Genomic DNA, 20235 nt, shown 5'->3' with positions numbered 1-20235 from the left:
GTGCAACCAAAAAAAACTCTAGACCACCTTTACTCCACACACAAATATAATCATAATTTTATCCTCCTGATTCTTGCTTACAAGCAAAAACTAAAGTAGGAAGTACCGGTGACTCGGTCAATAAAAAGTGGTCAGAATTTAAGCTACAGGACTGTTTTGCTAGCACAGAGGGCCTTGTAGGGATTCCTCCAAGGGCGTTGAGTACATCAGTCACTGGCTTCATCAATAAGTGCATCGATGACGTCGTCCCCACAGTGACTGTACGTACATACCCCAACCAGAAGGATTACAGGCAACATCCCCACTGAGCTAAAGGGTAGAGCTGCTGCTTTCAAGGAGGGGGACTCTAACCCGGAAGCTTATAAATAATCCCGCTATTCCCTCCAACGAAACATCAAACAGGCAACGCATCAATACAGGACCAAGATCAAATCGTACTACACCAGCTCAGACACTCATTGGATGTGGCATGGTTTGCAAACTATTACAGACTACTAAGGAAAGCACAGCCACGTGCTGCCCAGTGGGCCTTGTAGCCTACCAGAGCGAAATTACTTCTATGCTCGCTTCGATGCAAGTAACACTGAAACATGCACGAGAGAATCAGCTGTTCCGGATGACTGTGTGATCACGCTCTCCATAGCCAATGTGAGTAAGACCTTTAAATGTGATGTGTATCCTCAACATTCACAAGGCTGCGGGGCCAGATGGATTACCAGGACGTTTACCAGGGGCTGTAGTGGAGCAGGTTGAGAGGTTCAAGTTCCTTGGTGTCCACATCACCAACAAACTATCATGGTCCAAACACACCAAGACAGTCGTGAGGAGTGCACGACAAAGCCTATTTCCCCTCAGGAGACTGAAAAGATTTGGCATGGGTCCTCAGATGTTCAAAAGGTTCTACAGCTGCACCATCGAGAGCATCCTGACTGGTTGCATCACTGCCTGGTATGGCAACTGCACGGCCTCCCACTGCAAGGCACTACAGAGGGTGGTGCATACGGCCCAGTACATCGCTGGGGCCAAACTCCCTGCCATGTATACCAGGCGGTGTCAGAGGAAGGCCCTAACCATTGTCAAAGGCTCCAGTAACCCTAGTCATAGACTGTTCTCTCTGCTACCGCACATCAAGCGATACCAGAGCGTCAAGTCTAGGTCCAAAAGACTTCTGAACAGCTAATCAAATGGCTACCCAGACTATTTGCGTTGCCCCCCCTCTTTTACGCTGCTGCTATTCTCTGTTTATTATCTATGCATAGTCACTTTAACTCTACCTTAACTCTACTCTACCCACTTTAACTCTACCATCAAATACCTCAACTAACCGGTGCCCCCGCACATTGACTCTGTACCTGTACCCCCTGTATTTATTTTTTACTTAACATGTATTTTCTTATAACTGCATTGTTGTTTATGGGCTTGTAAGTAAGTATTTCACTGTAAAGTATGTGGCGCATGTGACCAATTCAATTTGATTTGATGTGTATCCTCCTCCCCCAAAAAAACATTATATTCCTCTCTCGCTCTGTTAACCCAGCATGCTTTGAGAGTGCTTGTGGTGTTGTTGTGTGGTCAGGTCTTCCAACTAGCCCGTAGCAAGTGATTACAGTCTTACCACTGCAATGATGTCAACACACACACATACACACACAAACGCATGCCGGCACGCATGCAAATACACACACACACACACACACACACACACACACACACACACACACACTTCTAGATCTGTTAGATCACACCCACTTCCACCATCTTCATGTGGGCTCTGCTTATGCTAATAAGCAGTTACATTTGTATACTCAGTGCTGCACATCAAACTGACTCCTAAATTACTTTATGTTGTGCAAGTCATGAAATGGCCATCTAAATGCGTACACAGTACTTAGTGCCAGTGGTGGAAAAAGTACCCAATTCTCATACTTGAGTAAAAGTCAAGATACCTTACAGTTTTTTTCGATTGCTAAACGACAGTGGGCACAACTGGAGTCACATGTGCAAAAATCTAACTACAGTCTGCACTACCAACAGTCACCTGAGCTAAACAGTTCACATCACCTGCAAACTCATTCCAAGCAACACAACTCTTAACACATGGCTCAAAACACGCTCAGTGCAGCCAAACACTATGCACAACCCTCACTGAGATAACACACACTGTCACTCAGAACACACTGAGAGTAAAAACACTAGCATCAAACACCAATACAGAAAATACAAACTTTTCATCTTTACAGTTTGAACAATTTCAGTGACTTCATACAAAGTAATATTTTCTTCAAAGAAAAGAGTGACATTCTTTCACATGATTTATTAACATTTTTAGAACATAACAATTCTTTAAGGTAAATGAAAATTAGCAGTTTGCTTCAATAGTCTGTAGTAATTTACGGAATTACAGTAATGAGAAAAAAAAAGGTAGAAACTAAAAGTACATACTGTAATTCAAACAATTAATTGAGGGGCTAATCCTGCCTCTCTCTAGCATCAGGCCACAGGTTTTCTTCAACATCACATCTAATGTTTTCTCTTGCCATGCACCTGGGGAAGAACCTTCTGGAGTGCCTTATCCATCCCTGGCAGTCCTCTGGACTCGTGTCCTCACATCCGGCACGCATGGCTTTCAAAAGAGACATTTGGTCATCTGGGTGGTGACCAAACACTTTCCACCTCCAGGCAGAGAAAAACTCCTCTATTGGGTTGAGGAAGGGTGAATATGCAGGCAGGTACAAAACCATAAATCTGTGATGTGCTGCAAACCAATCTGTGACAGCTGCAGAGTGGTGAAAAGCAACGTTATCGCAAACTATGACAAAAACTTGGGGGTTTCTTACTGGCTCCCCCTGTTCTGCTGGCACTAGCTGAGCATAGAGCTGTTCTAGGAAAGCTATAAGCCTTACTGTGTTGTATGGGCCAATGAGTGGTGTGTTGAGAAGCAAACCATCATTGGCCATTGCAGCACACATGGTGATATTTCCCCCCCTTTGGCCTGGAACCTCCACAGTGGCCCTTTGACCTATAACATTCCTTCCTCTGCGCCGTGTTTTGGCAAGGTTAAATCCAGCTTCATCGATAAATACAAATGAATGTGGTCTTTCCAGTGCTTCCACCTCCATTACTCTCTGAAAAACAGTAAGTGCACAGTTTAACTGTAGAAATGCTAGTGTTTTTTTTTACTGTAAATATTTTGTATAGCTGTGTACGTAACCTCAGACGTCTTACCTGGACATATTGGTATCTTTGCTCTTTTACCCGTTCACTGTTTCTCTCGAACGGTACAGTGTATAACTGTTTCATTGTAACTTGGTGTTTCTTTAGGACTCGAGCAATAGTTGTTGTGCTGACAGAATTAACATTTTCAAATATATCATTATCAGCCAGCACTCTATCTTGAATCTCCCGCAGTTTTATTGCATTGTTGACAACAACCATGTCAACAATAGCATTTTCCTGCGCATCTGAAAATATTTTTCCTCTTCCCTCTGTTGGGGGCAGCCTTTGGGTCCTGTTGTAAAAATATATTTTACAGTCAAACTTACTGTAATATATATCTGTGTAAATATTCTATAATTGCAATACAAAATAGATTCCTGTAATGTTTTCATTTACTGTAAGGATGTAACTCTCACCTGTTTGCATGATGGAAAATTCGCTTTACAGATGCCACTGTGGATCTTTGCAGATTGGGTTGCACCCTCAACCCTGCCTCTCTCAATGAGAGACCATGGTTCACGACATGGTCTATAAGTGTAGCCCTTATTTCATCTGAAATAACAGCTCTTTGTCTTCTTTGTCTTCCTCCACGCATCCGCCCTCTCCCTGCCACCCTTCTCCCTCCACGAACCCATCTTCCTTGTTCCATTTCCAAATGAGTCTTTCTGAGCTCTACCTATATATACTGTAATATGTGTGTGTGTTCACTAACAAGTCTAAAACAAGACACCTGCTTAGCCTTTCAGCTGAAATTGCAATCAGCAGTGTTTGAAAGGCACAAGGCTGAAATCTATTCCGTTTTGAATGTGTGGTTCACAGTTTTGACAGCAGTGTGTTAGCATTTGAACAAAGTGCTGTAAATCCACAGTGTTGTGCAGGTTGTGGTTAAAGTCATGGGATAAGTGTGTAGAGTTTTGAAAACTGTGTTCAAGCAATGAAAAACAAACTAGAGTTTGGTCCACATGAACTGCTGCTGTGCAGACTGTAGTTAGAGTTTTGCACATGTGACTCCAGTTGTGTCCACTGTCATTTAGCAATCGAAAAAAACTGTAATAGAAAATGACTCAAGTAAAAGTGAAAGTTACCCAGTAAAATACTACTAGAGTAAAAGTCTAAAAGTATTTGGTTTGAAATATACTTCAGTATCAAAAGTAAATGCAATTGCTAAAATATACTTAAGGATCAAAAGTAAAAGTACAAGTGTAAATCATTTTAAATTCCTTATATTAAGCAAACCAGACAGCATCATTTTCTTGTTTATTTTAATTTACGGACAGCCAGGGGCACGCTCCAACACTCAGATATCATTTACAAACGAAGCATGTGAGTAAGTCAGATCAGAGGCAGTAGGGATGACCAGGGATGTTCTCTTGATAAGTGTGTGAATTTGCTCATTTCTCTGTCCTGCTTAGCATTCAAAATGTAACAAGTACTTTTGGGTGTCAAGAAAAATTGATGGAGTTAAAAGTATTTCATTTTCTTTAGGAATGTAATGAAGTAAAAGTAAAAGTCGTCACATATTTAAAAAAAAATAAAAATAAAAGTTTTTCCTTTATTACTTTCTAACGCTTCCACCCCTCCCCTAATTGGAGAAAAACTACTGAACAACAACTCTAAGGCTTCTACTTCCGGGTTATACATACTATATACATTTTACGGGCACAGTCTATTTTACAATAGTTAAAAAAATATATATATATAATTCTCATGTCCTTCCTCTAACCTCGACCTCTCGCATCTGTTTCTTTCACAAAAGTTCTGACCCTATATACATTTTACGGACACATTATGTTTTACATTAGTTATCTTGTTATTAGTTATTATTATTAGTCCCACCCTTCAGTTCCATTCAACCCCTCCCGTCTATCTCTTAACACCATTCATATTGGATTTCTATTTGCCATATACTGTATTTTTCAACTGGGCTGTGATGTTTCATAAAAGTTTTGAACCTTTCTATTCTCATAATTTCTACAGATTTTTGATAAAAGTATTATTATTTTATTCATCGATTGACTATAGCTGTGTTTGAATACTTCATATTTTGGCAAATTTAGTACAACATGGCATACTAACTTTATCCATACCTTGACCAATAAGCGTATGGTTAGTGCGGTTGATGCGAGCATTCAAACACAGTTTATGACTTTTCAGGTCACCCAGTAGTGCTATCTGCAGAGTTAGCTCCAGGTAAATGTTGCAATTATTCAGCCATTCCTGGACCTGTGACCAAAAACAAGCTACATATGGACAGTACCAAAATAAATGATCTAATGTTTCTGTCTCTTCGCAGCAAAATCTGCAGAGCTGGGATGGTTGTATCCCCCATATATATAATATTATATTGGTTGCAAGAATTTTGTGTAATAATTTAGATTGAATAATTCTATGTTTTGAATCGGACATTGTTTTGCGTATCAGTTCGTAAACCATGTGCGATGGAATCGGTACTTTGAAAATCTCTTCCCAACTATTTTGCAATCTATATGGCACAGCTGTCATTTTTTTGGTCCTTAAATTAAACTGGTATACTTATTTATTTATCACAATTTTCTTTAACCAATTATTGTCTTTAATGCAGGGCCGACAGACAAGTTCCCTACTTTTTCCCCCTTCCGTTTTCCTCTTCCATTTGTGCGATAATGCTGGAGTTAGATGGTTGTAATTTTGCGTTTCCATATATTTTTGTTAGCTGCATGTGTGACATAACTCCACCAGTCCTGTTTATGATATAATTTACAAAGATTATACTTTTTTTTATTTTATTTTTTATCTTTTTTTATTATTTTTTATCTATTAGTATATTTGAGTTTAACCACAATATTAGTTGTATTATTTGTTCTGTTTTTTCTGGTGAATTAAATATAAATTGCAACCAACCTATGGCTTGTTTTAAAAATAGCAATATTTGGGAGATTATTTATTATAATCTGAATAAAGGGAAAAAGGGCATTCTTGAACATGGGGTGAGACATTGTTATTAATTTGCTAGAGAACCAGTTAGGATTTAAGTATGACTTTTGTATGACTGACGTCTTTAGTGATGGGTTTAGTGCTTTAAAATTGAATCATTTCTATCTTCCAAATTCATGTTCATTATCATTAGGAGACCTTATTTGTTTATATTTGGCACTGTACATTTAAGGAACCCATAATGTATGTTATGTGCTCAGTTTTGTCACACCCTTATACAAATCCATCTTGTGTGTTGAGCAGAGGAGGCATAAAAGAAAGAGAGCAAGAAAGGGAGAGTTGGAGGTGGGGTTTATTAAGAGAAAGAGACATGGAGAGAGGGATGACAAGGAGGAAGAGGGAGAAGGAAACAGAATGAAGGAGGGAAGAACAAGACGGGAAGAGAGACAGTGTGTGTGTGTGTGTGTGTGTGTGTGTGTGTGTGTGTGTGTGTGTGTGTGTGTGTGTGTGTGTGTGTGTGTGTGTGTGTGTGTGTGTGTGTGTGTGTGTGTGTGTGTGTGTGTGTGTGGGTGGGTGGGTGGGTGGGTGGGTGGGTGTGTGTGTGTGTGTGTGTGGCTACAGAGACTACAGAGCATTCCAGGATTAGTGTTAGTGAGTGGAGGAGTGCAGCATGTCACCCACACCTTTGTGTTGTTTGACTTGGCCAGCCAACATGAGAATGCTCCTTCAAGACACACACACACACACACACACACACAGACACACACACACACAGACACAGACACACACACACACAGACACACACACACACACACTGTAGTCTGCCAACAGGAGAAGGCTCCATCTCATTCAACACCAGGCCCAGAGCTCACAATTAGCCCCAAACTAGCAACCAACGGCAACTAGCCAAAAACATATTAACTGCCGGAGAGGCAGCAGGACGCTGGATGAACTAATCTCCTTTTCTTCTCTTCTCGTCTCTTCTCTTTTTTCTATGTTCTTCTCTCTCGCCTCCATCCCTTGATCACTTCGATGAGTATGTTCCTTGCTGGCTCTCCTTTTGCACGACCTCTCCCTTTGTCCTACCTAGCATGTGTCCCCATGTCCATCTTCTTCCACTTGCCCTTTCTCTTCAATTTTCACCCTCTCCCTCTCTATTTCTTCATCTTTTCCATTACTCTCCCTCACTTTTTAGTCGCTCTCTTTCCTACGTCTCTCCATCTTTTCTTTCTTCCTCTCTTCCTCCACCCCTCCCTCCACTGAGTCTGTAATCTTTTTAACATGGGGGAAAGAACTGATTGTTCATTAGAGAAACAGAAAACCTATTAGCTAGCCTAGTACAGGGCTAGCTGTCCTGGGGCACTGTTTGTCTTGGCTTTGTTCACTCCACTGTATGCTGCTGAATTTGCCATTGACATATTTATTACAACCAAGAGAAACACACACACACATACACAATGGCACATGCATGAGCAGGCAAGCACACACACTTGCGGATACACAACCATCCACACGCGCATACACACGCACTGGTACATAGACATGCTCACACGCACACACACACACGCACACACACACACACCCTAGCCTGCCAACTGGCCCCATTTCCTGATCATTAGCGAGATTATACTTTCCTGAAAAATATGCAATATTAATTCACGCGTCATTAACTTCTGTGTGGAAACTGAGGGAGCAGTTAAGCGTCTCTGGTGGTGGGATGAAGTCTCACTGAGACAGAGAGAAACAGATTCCAGTTCAGTTTACAGCAGGTTGGTGTCTGTCTCTTTTAAGGAGATTAATTTTACCTGACAGGTCTTAGATCAGAATATAGCAGGTTGGTGTCTGTGTCTGTTAAGGATATTCACTTGCGCTTGACAGGTTCTACAGTAGATCAGAATACAGGAGGTACAGTGTCTGTTTTATTTTTGGCGATTGAGTCCTCAGCATACATAGACACACAGGCTTTACTCAGAGCCAGTGGCAGGTCATTAGTAAAGATTGAAAAAAGTATGTCTATAGCAGGTATGTTTTTCTCTGTTATAGACATCATACTGTGGAACGAGCTAAAGCAGGTACTGGATTAGTGTTTGTCAATCCTGGTCCTAGGGACCCTAGTTTTTCCCCCTAGCATTAATACACCTGATTCAAATAAGCAACTCATTATCAAGCCTTTGATTAGAATCAGGTGTGTTAATGCTAAGGCAAAAACTAAAATGTGCACCCCTTTGTGTCCCCAGGACCAGGATAGAGAAACTCTGTTCTAGAGCACCATACCACAGCCCTAGTGAAGTTAATGGCAGCCACAAGCTACACCACTACTGAAGTCAATGACAGTCACTAGCTACAGCCCTAGTGAAGTTAATGGCAGCCACTAGCTACACCACAAGGGAAGTTAATGGCAGCCACTAGCTACACCACAAGGGAAGTTAATGGCAGCCACTAGCTACACCACAAGGGAAGTTAATGGCAGCCACTAGCTACAGCCCTAGTGAATTTAATGGCAGCCACAAGCTACACCACAAGTGAAGTTAATGACAGCCAGTAGCTACAGCCCTAGTGAATTTAATGGCAGCCACAAGCTACACCACTAGTGAAGTTAATGACAGCCAGTAGCTACACCACAAATGAAGTTAATGGCAGCCACTAGCTACAGCCCTAGTGAATTTAATGGCAGCCACTAGCTACACCACAAGTTAAGTTAATGGCAGCCACTAGCTACAGCCCTAGTGAAGTTAATGGCAGCCACTAGCTACACCACTAGTGAAGTCAATGACATCCACCAGCTACAGCCCTCGTGAAGTTAATGGCAGCCACTAGCTACAGCCCTAGTGAAGTTAATGGCAGCCACTAGCTACAGCCCTAGTGAAGATAATGGCAGCCACTAGCTACAGCCCTAGTGAAGTTAATGACAGCCACTAGCTACAGGCCTAGTGAAGTCAATGGCAGCCACTAGCTACAGCCCTAGTGAAGTTAATGACAGCCACCAGCTACAGCCTCATGAAAAAGACTCTCACTCCTTTCTGAAGCCTCCTTAGCTTTTTGAAGTGTGGTCTTTTGGTCCGCTCCAAGACACGGTTGTTCCTGGTGTCTACTTTGTTCTATGTTGTTCCTGAGATGCTAAGATACTCAGTTGTTCCTGCCACAACCAGCACATTGAAGAAGGTTTATGTATGCATGTTAGAGCTGACAGATGAACACTCTACTGTAGCTCCAAACATGTTTGGTCGTTGCTGCTTTATTGCATAACGCTACACCACAAATGAAGTTAATGGCAGCCACTAGATACAGCCCTAGTGAATTTAATGGCAGCCACTAGCTACACCACAAGTTAAGTTAATGGCAGCCACTAGCTACAGCCCTAGTGAAGTTAATGGCAGCCACTAGCTACACCACTAGTGAAGTCAATGACATCCACCAGCTACAGCCCTCGTGAAGTTAATGGCAGCCACTAGCTACAGCCCTAGTGAAGTTAATGGCAGCCACTAGCTACAGCCCTAGTGAAGATAATGGCAGCCACTAGCTACAGCCCTAGTGAAGTTAATGACAGCCACTAGCTACAGGCCTAGTGAAGTCAATGGCAGCCACTAGCTACAGCCCTAGTGAAGTTAATGACAGCCACCAGCTACAGCCTCATGAAAAAGACTCTCACTCCTTTCTGAAGCCTCCTTAGCTTTTTGAAGTGTGGTCTTTTGGTCCGCTCCAAGACACGGTTGTTCCTGGTGTCTACTTTGTTCTATGTTGTTCCTGAGATGCTAAGATACTCAGTTGTTCCTGCCACAACCAGCACATTGAAGAAGGTTTATGTATGCATGTTAGAGCTGACAGATGAACACTCTACTGTAGCTCCAAACATGTTTGGTCGTTGCTGCTTTATTGCATAACGCTCTCACCAGCTGGGTCAGGAATTCACTTGGCTCACTTCAAAGACATACCGCACTCCTCTAATATAACCCTTTGTTTTTTTCTCCCCCCCTTTCTCATCTCTCCGTCTCCCTCTTTCTCATCCCTCCATCTCAGAGTACGAGGAGGAGGAGTGGAGCGCCTGGTCACCATGCAGTGTCACCTGTGGCCACGGCAACCAGAAACGTATCCGTTCATGTGGTTACGCGTGCACGGCGACCGAGTCCCGGACCTGTGACCTGGACAGATGCCCAGGTGAGAGAGACACGGATGTAATGTCATCAACAATGGCCATGTTTCGTGGCTGTGTGATGTCATCAGACCTTGCCTGTCTCTGGTTGGGTCCCAGTAGTTCCAAATAGCATCCTCCGTGTGCCGCCTTTCCTTCATGATCACTGATTTCAAAGCACTTTATACGTGTTAAAGCAACAGGCTAAAACGTATCCAGCCTTTCACATATTAGTGATCAGTTCTACAGCGATCGTACCATTAGGCTTTTCCTAATAGGTCTGCCTGATGCTTCTAGAACAGGGCTATTTATATCCGTACAGTTTGGACTTGGACAAACGTGATGTTTATCTCTGTTAGTGTGTTTAGTAGTGTGCTGCCTGTTCTGTTGCTCCCCTGCAGAGTCCTGGTGTGTACACAGCTCCATGTCTGTTTTAAAACGCTCAATGAAGGCTCGTACTGCTACCCAGGAAGGTGTGTGTGGGTGTGTGTGCAAGTGTGAGTGCGTGTGCGTGTGTTGTGTTGGGCATAGACAGTCCCCCTAGTCATATCAACAGCTACTCAGAAACCATTTTTTTCCTTTGCCTACAGTATGAGGCTATCCATTCAGCAGGTTTCTTAACCAGTGTCTGTGTCCCCTCTCTCTGTAGATGACCTGTTAGCAGTGACTGAGATGATACCTCTGGAGACAACAAATGGCACTGACCCCCTTGACACAAGTATGTTTGTTGAAATGTGTATATGACAAGTTTGTGTGTGTGTTTGTGTGTTTGTGTGTTTGCGTGTGTGTGTGTGTGTGTGTGTGTGTGTGTGTGTGTGTGTGTGTGTGTGTGTGTGTGTGTGTGTGTGTGTGTGCGTGGCTGTGTATTAGCTGGTTGTCCCTTTTTCTGTAGCCAACAGTCTGTTCTAGTATTTGGGGGGCCTTAATGGTCTGTTCCGTTTAGGGAGGTTTAAACTGTTCTACTGGGGCTCCAATCATAGAGAGACTGCAGGAGTCCAGTTGGGGTAGTCAGAATTCTCCCTCCCTCTACCGAGATTGTTACAAAGCCCATGAAAAACCCAACTGTTCCTTCAAGAAATGTTTGAATGGCTTTTTAGTTTGTCTTTTATTGCTCTGCACAGGCCAGTGAAAGGGATAGCTCTTTTCACTCTGGGCAAAAATAACAAAGAATATGCAACAAAAACATAACAAGATAAAGTGTCATAAGTTTTTTGTTTTTGCTCTTTCCCCAATCCACTACGGAACATAAATGTTTATAATGAATAGGTTCCAATTTGACCGCAGCCTTCAACATTTTATTCTCTAGCACCGACTATGGCTTTGTTTTTGAACCCATTCTCGTTCGCTCTCCGTGGTCTTTGAGAGCTTTGCAGCCCCCCGGTTCAAAGTAATGGGTTTTAACGCGCTGAAATCACTCCTTTATGCTTGGAAAGTCTCTCTGGTTTCCTCAGAGTTACCAATGCTGTCTTAGTTTATAATCCTTCCCGAAAGTCATCTTTTTATTATGGCCAAAACCTGAGCTGTTGAAAGAGAGCGGTTGATTTCCGTGATTAGTATGCATTGTAGTACCACTCATTCATATATCCTTATGTACATATTCTTTATCCCCTTACACTGTGTATAAGACAGTAGTTTTGGAATTGTTAGTTAGATTACTTGTTGGTTATTACTGCATTGTCGGAACTAGAAGCACAAGCATTTCGCTACACTCGCATTAACATCTGCTAACCATGTGTATGTGACAAATAAAATTTGATTTGATTTGATTTGATTTAGTATTTCATAGGTATATATACTGTATGTATTCTATGTTGTGGAAAATGTGCTAAATATGGTCCGAATCCAGTTTTCATTTATATACGCATTGAAAATGTGATGTTTCACACAAATCATGCATAGATGTCAATGGGTGATTTGTGCGAAAGTTCACGCTTTGTGTGTGTGCCTCAAGCTACGATTCAACTCTATATGTGTGCATCACTTACAGTAGCAGGTGCTTACAGTGTATGTTTCTGTGCTTATTGATAGTTAATTGAGTTCTGCTGATCCTTGATTGATCCTTGTTGATGGCCTATTGACTGTTGTGGTATTGATTGATAGATTATTCATCATCTGTTGACTCCTGTATCATTTCTCTCCTCCCCAGACGTGGACAGCTGTGAGAAGTGGCTGAGCTGTAAGAACGACTTTCTCCAGAAGTACCTCCACCAGGTGCTGACCGAACTACCCAGCTGCCCCTGCTCCTACCCGTCCGAGGCCGTCTACAGTGCCGTCAACATCTTCGACAAGACTCTGCGTAAGACCTACCGCTGGCGTGACGCCTCCGGCCCCAAAGAACGGCTGGACATCTACAAGCCCTCTGCCCGCTTCTGCACACGCTCCATGCTCTCCTTCGACAGCACCACGCTGGCCGCGCAGCACTGTTGCTACGGTGACCACATGAAGCTGATCACACGGGGGAAAGGGGCGGGCGCGCCAAACCTCATCAGTACGGAGTTCTCACCGGAGCTGCATTACAAAGTGGACGTGCTGCCCTGGATCCTGTGTAAAGGGGACTGGAGCCGCTTCCACTCTGTGAGGCCGCCCAACAACGGGCTGCAGTGTGCCCACAACCCCACAGAGGACGTGTACCAGGCTGAGCTAGAGGAGGCCCGTGAGTACTGAGGGAGGAAAGGGGGAGGAGTACTGAGATCCTGAGTGGGGAGAGACACACGTGGTTCCAATGGCTCTATTAGATTTGGGCATGGGCCACATACTGAATATATTGTGTTAACTATCAGTTGCTTTGGATGAAAGGAGACCTGGACATCCCCTCCCCCTTATTCAATGTTTGGTCACATTGTGGCACAGAGTTTAGTGAACACCTACATTTTTCTAGTCAGGCTTGACCCATCCAAAATTGAGTCAAGTTGAATACTCTTTTTTAAATTGTTTTATTTATTTTTAAGTTGAATACTCTTATCTGGTGTGCGTGGGAAAACTCTATGATCGTCACGTCTTAATGGCGCGTTGTTATGACATCATCACCATCAAGCGTTTCTTCATTGGATGACTCATCAGAATCCACCTGCCAATTGGAATATGCTTTCCCGTGGATGACTTACTGTGGTGTTACGGGAAGAGAAAAAACAACTATTTTCTAACTGGTAATTTATTGCTTGTGAAAGTCCGAATTTTGGAGAGCGTTTTTTTTTTGGGCTACACTCAAAAAACAAGAAGAAAAAAACACTGGTTTGTAAACGTTGGGACATTTTAAAGAGGGAGAGACTGCAATGAGATTGTCCTAGTTCTCTCTGACACCCCTCAACCCACCACCCCATAGACTCACATGTGCTGCTGCTATTGAGAAAATGGATGGGGGGATGGGTACAGGGGGATGGGATGTCTCAGGGGTTGCCATGAGCTGTTCCAGAACCCCTGAAGGAACATGGAGAACATGGATAGTGTATTTATTGGACTCATATTGGGCCTGTATTGTATTTACTCAAATACTCTGATGTCTCATGAAAGGAATTCCTGTCAAGCTGCTAAAATGGGGATGAATTCAACACAGAATGTTAGTTGTTGTTTGTCTTAGACTTGAAGCTCTCTCTCACAATCTCTGTCTTCTTTCTATCCACCTCTCTCTCCCTTCTCTCTCTCGCTCTCTCTCTCTCTCTCTCTCTCTCAATCTCTCTCTATTTCTCTCCCCAACGCTCTCTCTCTCTCCTGGCCCCACTCCAGTCGGAAGAAAAAAAACAGACTGATCAAACACAGGCCCAAGATGCATTGTGCTTTTCTTACTTTCTTATTTCATGTCAAGCCACATATTTCTTTGGAGATGTTGACCCCTAGAACTCTACTGTGTTATTCATCCAGTCATATCCAGTATCAGAGGACCAGATACTCATCCTCCTGAGCAATTTGGCCGTAATGCTCCGTCAGATAAAGTTGCATTGGGTCATGGTTAGCTAATCCTAAAAAATACATTGTTGAAGGTCTCTCTGTCGCTCTCTCTCTCTTTCTCTCTCTCATCGAGAGACATACCGCTTGTTTTCCTCCTAAGGATTGCTCCATCGTTTAATCTGATCCATAATTGAATCGTATTGAGATGTTTTCCTTTTATCGCCTGTTAACAAGTCACGGTGTTGCATTCCTCGCAACCCGAGACACCCGGAGAGACAGTCGTAGATTTGCCGGTGGAGAGGGAGAGAGGAAAACCCTTGGTAGGGGGCCTTGAAAGGAGAGAGACACTTGGACTCTCCAGGGGTGAAGGGGAAGATGGAGTGAGGCTGGAGGTAGAAGTGAAGGTGCAGGAGAGGGCTGAGGGGAGGGGTGTCTGGGCTCAGTTGATGCATGGAGGTCCTTTCTCCAGAGAGGAGTGGGAGTTGAGCAGAGGGGAAGTGGAGAGACATCTCTGTAAACAGTGGAACCCTTTGAAGAGCTCTCCCCTTCACTGGTGTCCAAGACCTGCTGCCTCTCCCCCTCCACCCTGTCTTGATGCCTGGTGTTGTTTTAAGGTCTTAATCCTAACCCTGGTTATCAGACTGAGTGCCATTGAGAGATGTTGAGGCTGAACACGTCCTGAAAGAATAGTGTTGATGGACAGCTCTCCCGCTCCACACTGCAATGACAACAGCAGAAACAACACACAACCTTTGGTGTTACACACTCGGTTACTCTCTCTTATTTTTTTTAGCAGATGCTCTTATCCAGAGCAACTTACAGTAGTGAGTGCATCCAATCGTTATACTTTTTCATACTGGTCCCCCGTAGGAAATGAATCCACAACCCTGGCATTGCAAGAGCCATGCTCTACCAACTGAGCCACACAGGCCTTATCTTAGCTTCCCTTTTTTTATACTCTAATTGCAGCCAGGTCACCCGTGATACAAGTCCATGTTCGATGTCCATCCACATCTGACGATGTCGGGAAATGATGTGTAAACCGGCCACTAGGAGCAATAGTGAGCACTGTTACCAAAGTAGGTTTTTGGTTTTGCTATGGTGTTGTGTTGTGGACAGGGATTGGGTGTTGCACGTTTGCAAGTTCAGAACCAGCAATGGAAAGTCTTTTTGTTTTGAAGGGTATCCCAAACCTTCAAACTTACCTTAACCATTCAGAGTTACTGCCTAACCTAAGAATTTGGAGTTAATGCCTAAGCTTAACCTTAAACACTTTGAAATTTGACATTTGGAACAACTTCTAAATTTGACGTTTAAGAAACATGGATGAAAGTCTAATTCTGACGTGAGACTGTGGGAGCCGGTAGCTTGCTTGCTCTTTTTCTCCTTCCCTCCCTCTCTCTCTCCCTCGCCCTCATCCATGCCCATTCATAGCTGACTCAAGTTGGCATAGGGGAATTCTCTGTAGGTTGTCATCGGGCCGTCACTAAAGACAAACACAGACACACACACACAGAGTCAGGCAGCCCTCCAGTATTCCCTCAACATCCTGCACTCTGCCATATCGAAGCCAGTTAAGCGAATAGCGTTTAGAAACTTCACAGAGATCCCAATTCATCAAGATGCCAATCACAATAAGAACACAGAGGGCTGTAGTAGTTGGACTCAGACACACTGACGAACATAATATGAGAAGAGCGTTACAGCCTCTGGTATGAACAACGTTTTTTTCCATCAAATTCTCTCAGATGAAACAGCAGTATGACATGCGTTCTCCTTCATCTGTTGAGACACGGTGCTGGTAACATTTGTCCACATTCTCTGATCAAAGCCTTGCCATTTTTCACCCTTTTTTTCCCCTTAACCCCCCCCTTCTGAGGACACAAATATATTTTTTGTTTTTTACAGCATTTCTGCTGTACATACATTGCACATATACATACATACATTGCACATATAGATTTTACATACATGGTACTTTGATATATAGCAATCACATGACAATAATACATTACCGAACATGAGCTCTTTAATCCCACCCCTCAGCCACTCTCAGCCCATCCCACCTATCACCGCAGACCACCCTCGTTTGGTTTCCATGTGCCATATATTTTTCAATTGTGCTGTGATGTTTTACATGGATTTTGAAGATTTTAATCACATAGTATCCAAAGCCTTGTCATTGAATGTGATGTGTTCCTATGGACTCAAACTGCCTTGACCATCACATTGTTGCTTCATATCACCACCAAACACACAGTCAAGTGAACACAGACAAAGTAATGCAGTGATTCATATGAGGAGTGTACGTTGGGATATGACCAGTTAACCATCCACAGTCCCTGGAAGATATCCATTACTTCATGCCAGACACAGTCAGAATGGACTCAATTAAAGAGGGAATTTGTCCCAAATGGCAGCCTAATGCCTATATAGTGCACATTATTGGACCAGAACCCTATGGGCAGGGCCCTGGTCAAAAGTAGTGCGTTATAAAGGGAATAGGGTACTATTTGGGACGAAGTCCCTCTTTAATTGAGTCCATTCTGACTGTGTTTGGCATGGAGTAATGGATACCTTCACACTACACTGGGTTCATCTTCCATTGGGGCCCAGCTGTGAAAACCCCCTGAATCCTCATGGCATTAACAGCTCAGACTCACACTGCTGCATGGCTCTCCAGCCTGCCTGCTGCTGCCTCAGGTTTCACCATCACATTACACTACACTACACCCACTGCACCCAGTGGAGGCTGCTGAGGGGAGGACTACTCGTAGTAATAATGGTTTTCATGTGTTTGATACCATTCCATTCACTCTATTCCAGCCATTACACTCCATTCCAGCCATTATTATGAGCTGTCCTCCCCTCAGCAGCCTCCACTGACCCTCACAGCATATCTCTCTGTCCTAGGAATGTACTCTGTGTTGTGTGTATGCACATGCAAGCGTGTATGTTTTTCAGAGGACCTCTAGGTTCTGAATGATTGTGTTTCTAATGCTATCTAGTCACGGTGTGTGTATTTCTAAAGGGCTAGAGGGGCCTAGTCTATATTCAGTAGATCAGTGGCGGTTGGTGCCATTTAAGATTAGGGAGGACCTTTTTTTTATGCGCAATGGCCTTATTTCTATTAAAGCATATTGGATGACTGTCATTCATATTCCATTCAATGTAACATGAATAGGTTTAGGCTACATGATACTTGCATTTTCCCTATATCTATCATGAGGTTGCTACAACCTAGTCTATGAATGAAAGTTTCTAACAGATCGAGAGACAAATTGGAGTAATCAAGGTGACAGACATTCAATACCGCCTTGCACACTCTTGTCTGAATATAGCTAATCTAGGGTGTAATCATTAGTCCAAACAGCTGCAAACGAGAGTTTCTATTGGACGAATTCAGGTAGGTTTATCCCCGTTTCGTTCCGTTTATTTCCGTTTAAGAAACGTTTTTCAACAGAATCGTCGGAATGAATACCCCTGGTCCCCCGCACACACAGTTCACTTTCATAGCAGCCACATACAAACAGAATCATCACTTTGCTCATTGTATAATTCCTTCTCGCATCTACGTGCTATCCTCCCCTCACCTTTTCCCTTTCAGTGCACAACAGCTGTCTGTGGCCATGCGAAATTAAACTTTCCAAGCCAAACCTTCATACCATAATCGCTAACCACTACACACAGCCTACATCGTTGTCACCATATTAGCTAACGTCATAGTCAACATAGCTACTAGAACTAACGTGTTAGTAAACCCTCTACAATCACGCAGTACAGTGTACATCAAGCAGTTTAGCAGTTACACCGGCGGGCCTCGTGGCAATAAATTAATTAAACCACTTACCTTGACTTGGAAGAGTTCCAGTATTGGATAGCCTTAGCCAGATAGCTAACATAAATAGCATGCTTCTGTTTGTGCCGGGTGTTTGAGTAGGCTAAATTAGCTAACTGAATTAGCTAGCTAAGCGAATGAAAGTAAAAAGAAAATGAAAAATAAGAAATAGAGCTAGCTCTCGCTCTCGCTCTCTTTGCTGCTTCTCCTTAATTTTTGCACTCAACAAAAAAAAAGGCAGTGAATGATTTCTTAAAGATCACTCTAATCCATTGTTCTAGGTTTTGTATTGAAGTCAATGTACCCAGAGGAGGACGGAAAATAGCTGTCCACCGGCTACACCATGGTGCTATCCCAGAGAGTGCTGTTGAGGCTACTGTAGACCTTCATTGCAAAACAGTGTGTTTTAATCAGTTATTTGGTGACATGTGAATAAATGTAGTATAGTATCATCTTAAAAGGATAACCTTTAGAACTTTTCACTCTTTTCCATGAAATGACTGAGAAGGATGGTCCTCCCCTCCTCTGAGGAGGAGCCTCCGCTGCAGTAGATAGATATCTGTGTATGTGTGTTCTGTAGGAGTGCTGAGTAAAGTATGGCTACAGAGGAAAAGGGAGAGAAGGAGAGAGACGAGGAAAAGAGAGAGGGATGGATGGAAGGCTGGCTATCAGAACTGTTTCTTAGAAAGTATTGACATTGGCCTGATTCTCAAAGTTATTTTATTTTGAAAGCAAGCCAGGGCCACCTCTCCCTCTTGCCCTCTCTCTTTCTCTGTACAGTGTTTCTGTACAGTATGAAACTGACTATTTTTCAATGGCCACTGTTAAATCCACTCAGCACAGTATGAATTGCTTGACTCTTTTCCATGTACCTTACAGATTCTGTCTCATTGTTGGACCTTTTACCTATTTAGCAAAGGGAAATGTTAAGGTGATAGAGCTTGTGAGAAGGGAATAAAGTGCAACGATTATACAATGATTGTGTTTACTTTTCTTCCAAACCAATGGGGTGATGATGATGCAAAACCATCTGTTTTAAAGTTCATGGGTTTATGGGAGAAATGTTCCTAGTACACTGCAGTTGGCAACGTGTTTCATTGTGCTATTTATCATTGGCCAACTTCAATGCTGTTTCTCAATTCGAAACATTCTTTGTTGTTTTTGTCATGGAAAAAATACTTTAGTCTTTTTGGAGCTGTCTCGTCTTGGCCTTACATTTGAAAGTTTACGTTGCAAACCTTTTTTTATCAGGAATATTTTATTTTGAAAAGATAAGGTATCATTTTTGTAAACATGTTTTTTTTTAAGAAAGGCACTTTATTTAAAAGCATAAGTAAATAATATACATGTATATACAAACTCATAATGAAATATATACTGTATGTAATACACAGTGCAGTGTACCAACATTTTTGTAAATTGTTCCGTTTTTATAGCTAATTGTAAAGGGTATGTACTTTTTTCAGCATATGTCATGTTTTTTATCTCGGTCTTAGATACATTTTTTGTATAGTATTTATTGAAATTAATCGTATGAAGATGCACTATTGAGAGCATCCCCAATGTGGTCTTTGTTACATGAAAAGGGAATGTGTTCACTCTATACCAGTGTTTCTCCCATTGATATAGAACATTGATACACCCCTAGTATGTGGACTGTTACTGTTTCTAACCATTCCCTCAGATGGTTAGCTAACAACTATTTAATCAGTTCTCAATTGCTAGTGTTAGGCCTAGATTCGCTAGATCCGTGTTAGCTCACTTTACATTTAAAGGTAATTTCTATTGAGACGACATCTGCAGCGTTTACCTTGATGCGATCTTCACTTAATCGGTAACATTGCCTTTAATAACAGCCGTAATCTCAGAGATCACATAAAAGGTTGAGAAACACTGCTCTCTAACACCACACCACACCACACCATGTAACCCTCAATCAAACAACTGCTCAGCATTCTTCTCTGTGACTTATAAATGTGCTGTGACAAAATATAATAAATTTAACTTTGCCACAAGTTGCTAGTCCCACTGGTGTTTATGTTCAGGTTTACAGGTTGTATACGATCATTAGGGTAGAGAAATGAAAGAAGATCATTTGGCATTCATGTTTACGATGAATGAGAGAGAGAGAGAGTGTGAGCGAGAGAGACTGAGTGAAGGGTAAACAAGAAAGCGAGAGACAAATGTAGAAGGAGAGAAAGAAAGCAACTTTGAATCCGAGAGAGAGAAAGAGAGAGAGAGAGAAATTGAGCTC

At 42.6% G+C, this 20235-nt stretch overlaps 1 protein-coding gene across 1 annotated transcript in view; it reads left to right on the top strand.

The window, feature by feature from the left end:
* Nucleotides 1-19986, top strand: part of LOC139374950 (isthmin-2-like) — a 56360-nt gene extending 36374 nt beyond the window's left edge. The window contains exons 4-6 of the mRNA XM_071116222.1: nucleotides 10147-10284; nucleotides 10908-10976; nucleotides 12405-19986. Of these exons, the coding sequence (XP_070972323.1) occupies nucleotides 10147-10284; nucleotides 10908-10976; nucleotides 12405-12922 (725 nt within the window). The 3' untranslated portion in view covers nucleotides 12923-19986. The remainder of the gene's footprint in view (nucleotides 1-10146; nucleotides 10285-10907; nucleotides 10977-12404) is intronic.
* Nucleotides 19987-20235: the final 249 nt, after the last annotated feature.

The sequence above is a fragment of the Oncorhynchus clarkii genome, chromosome 19, assembly GCF_045791955.1.
Source record: "Oncorhynchus clarkii lewisi isolate Uvic-CL-2024 chromosome 19, UVic_Ocla_1.0, whole genome shotgun sequence".
Lineage (NCBI taxonomy): Eukaryota > Metazoa > Chordata > Actinopteri > Salmoniformes > Salmonidae > Oncorhynchus > Oncorhynchus clarkii.
This window is presented reverse-complemented; position numbering and strand designations above follow the sequence as displayed.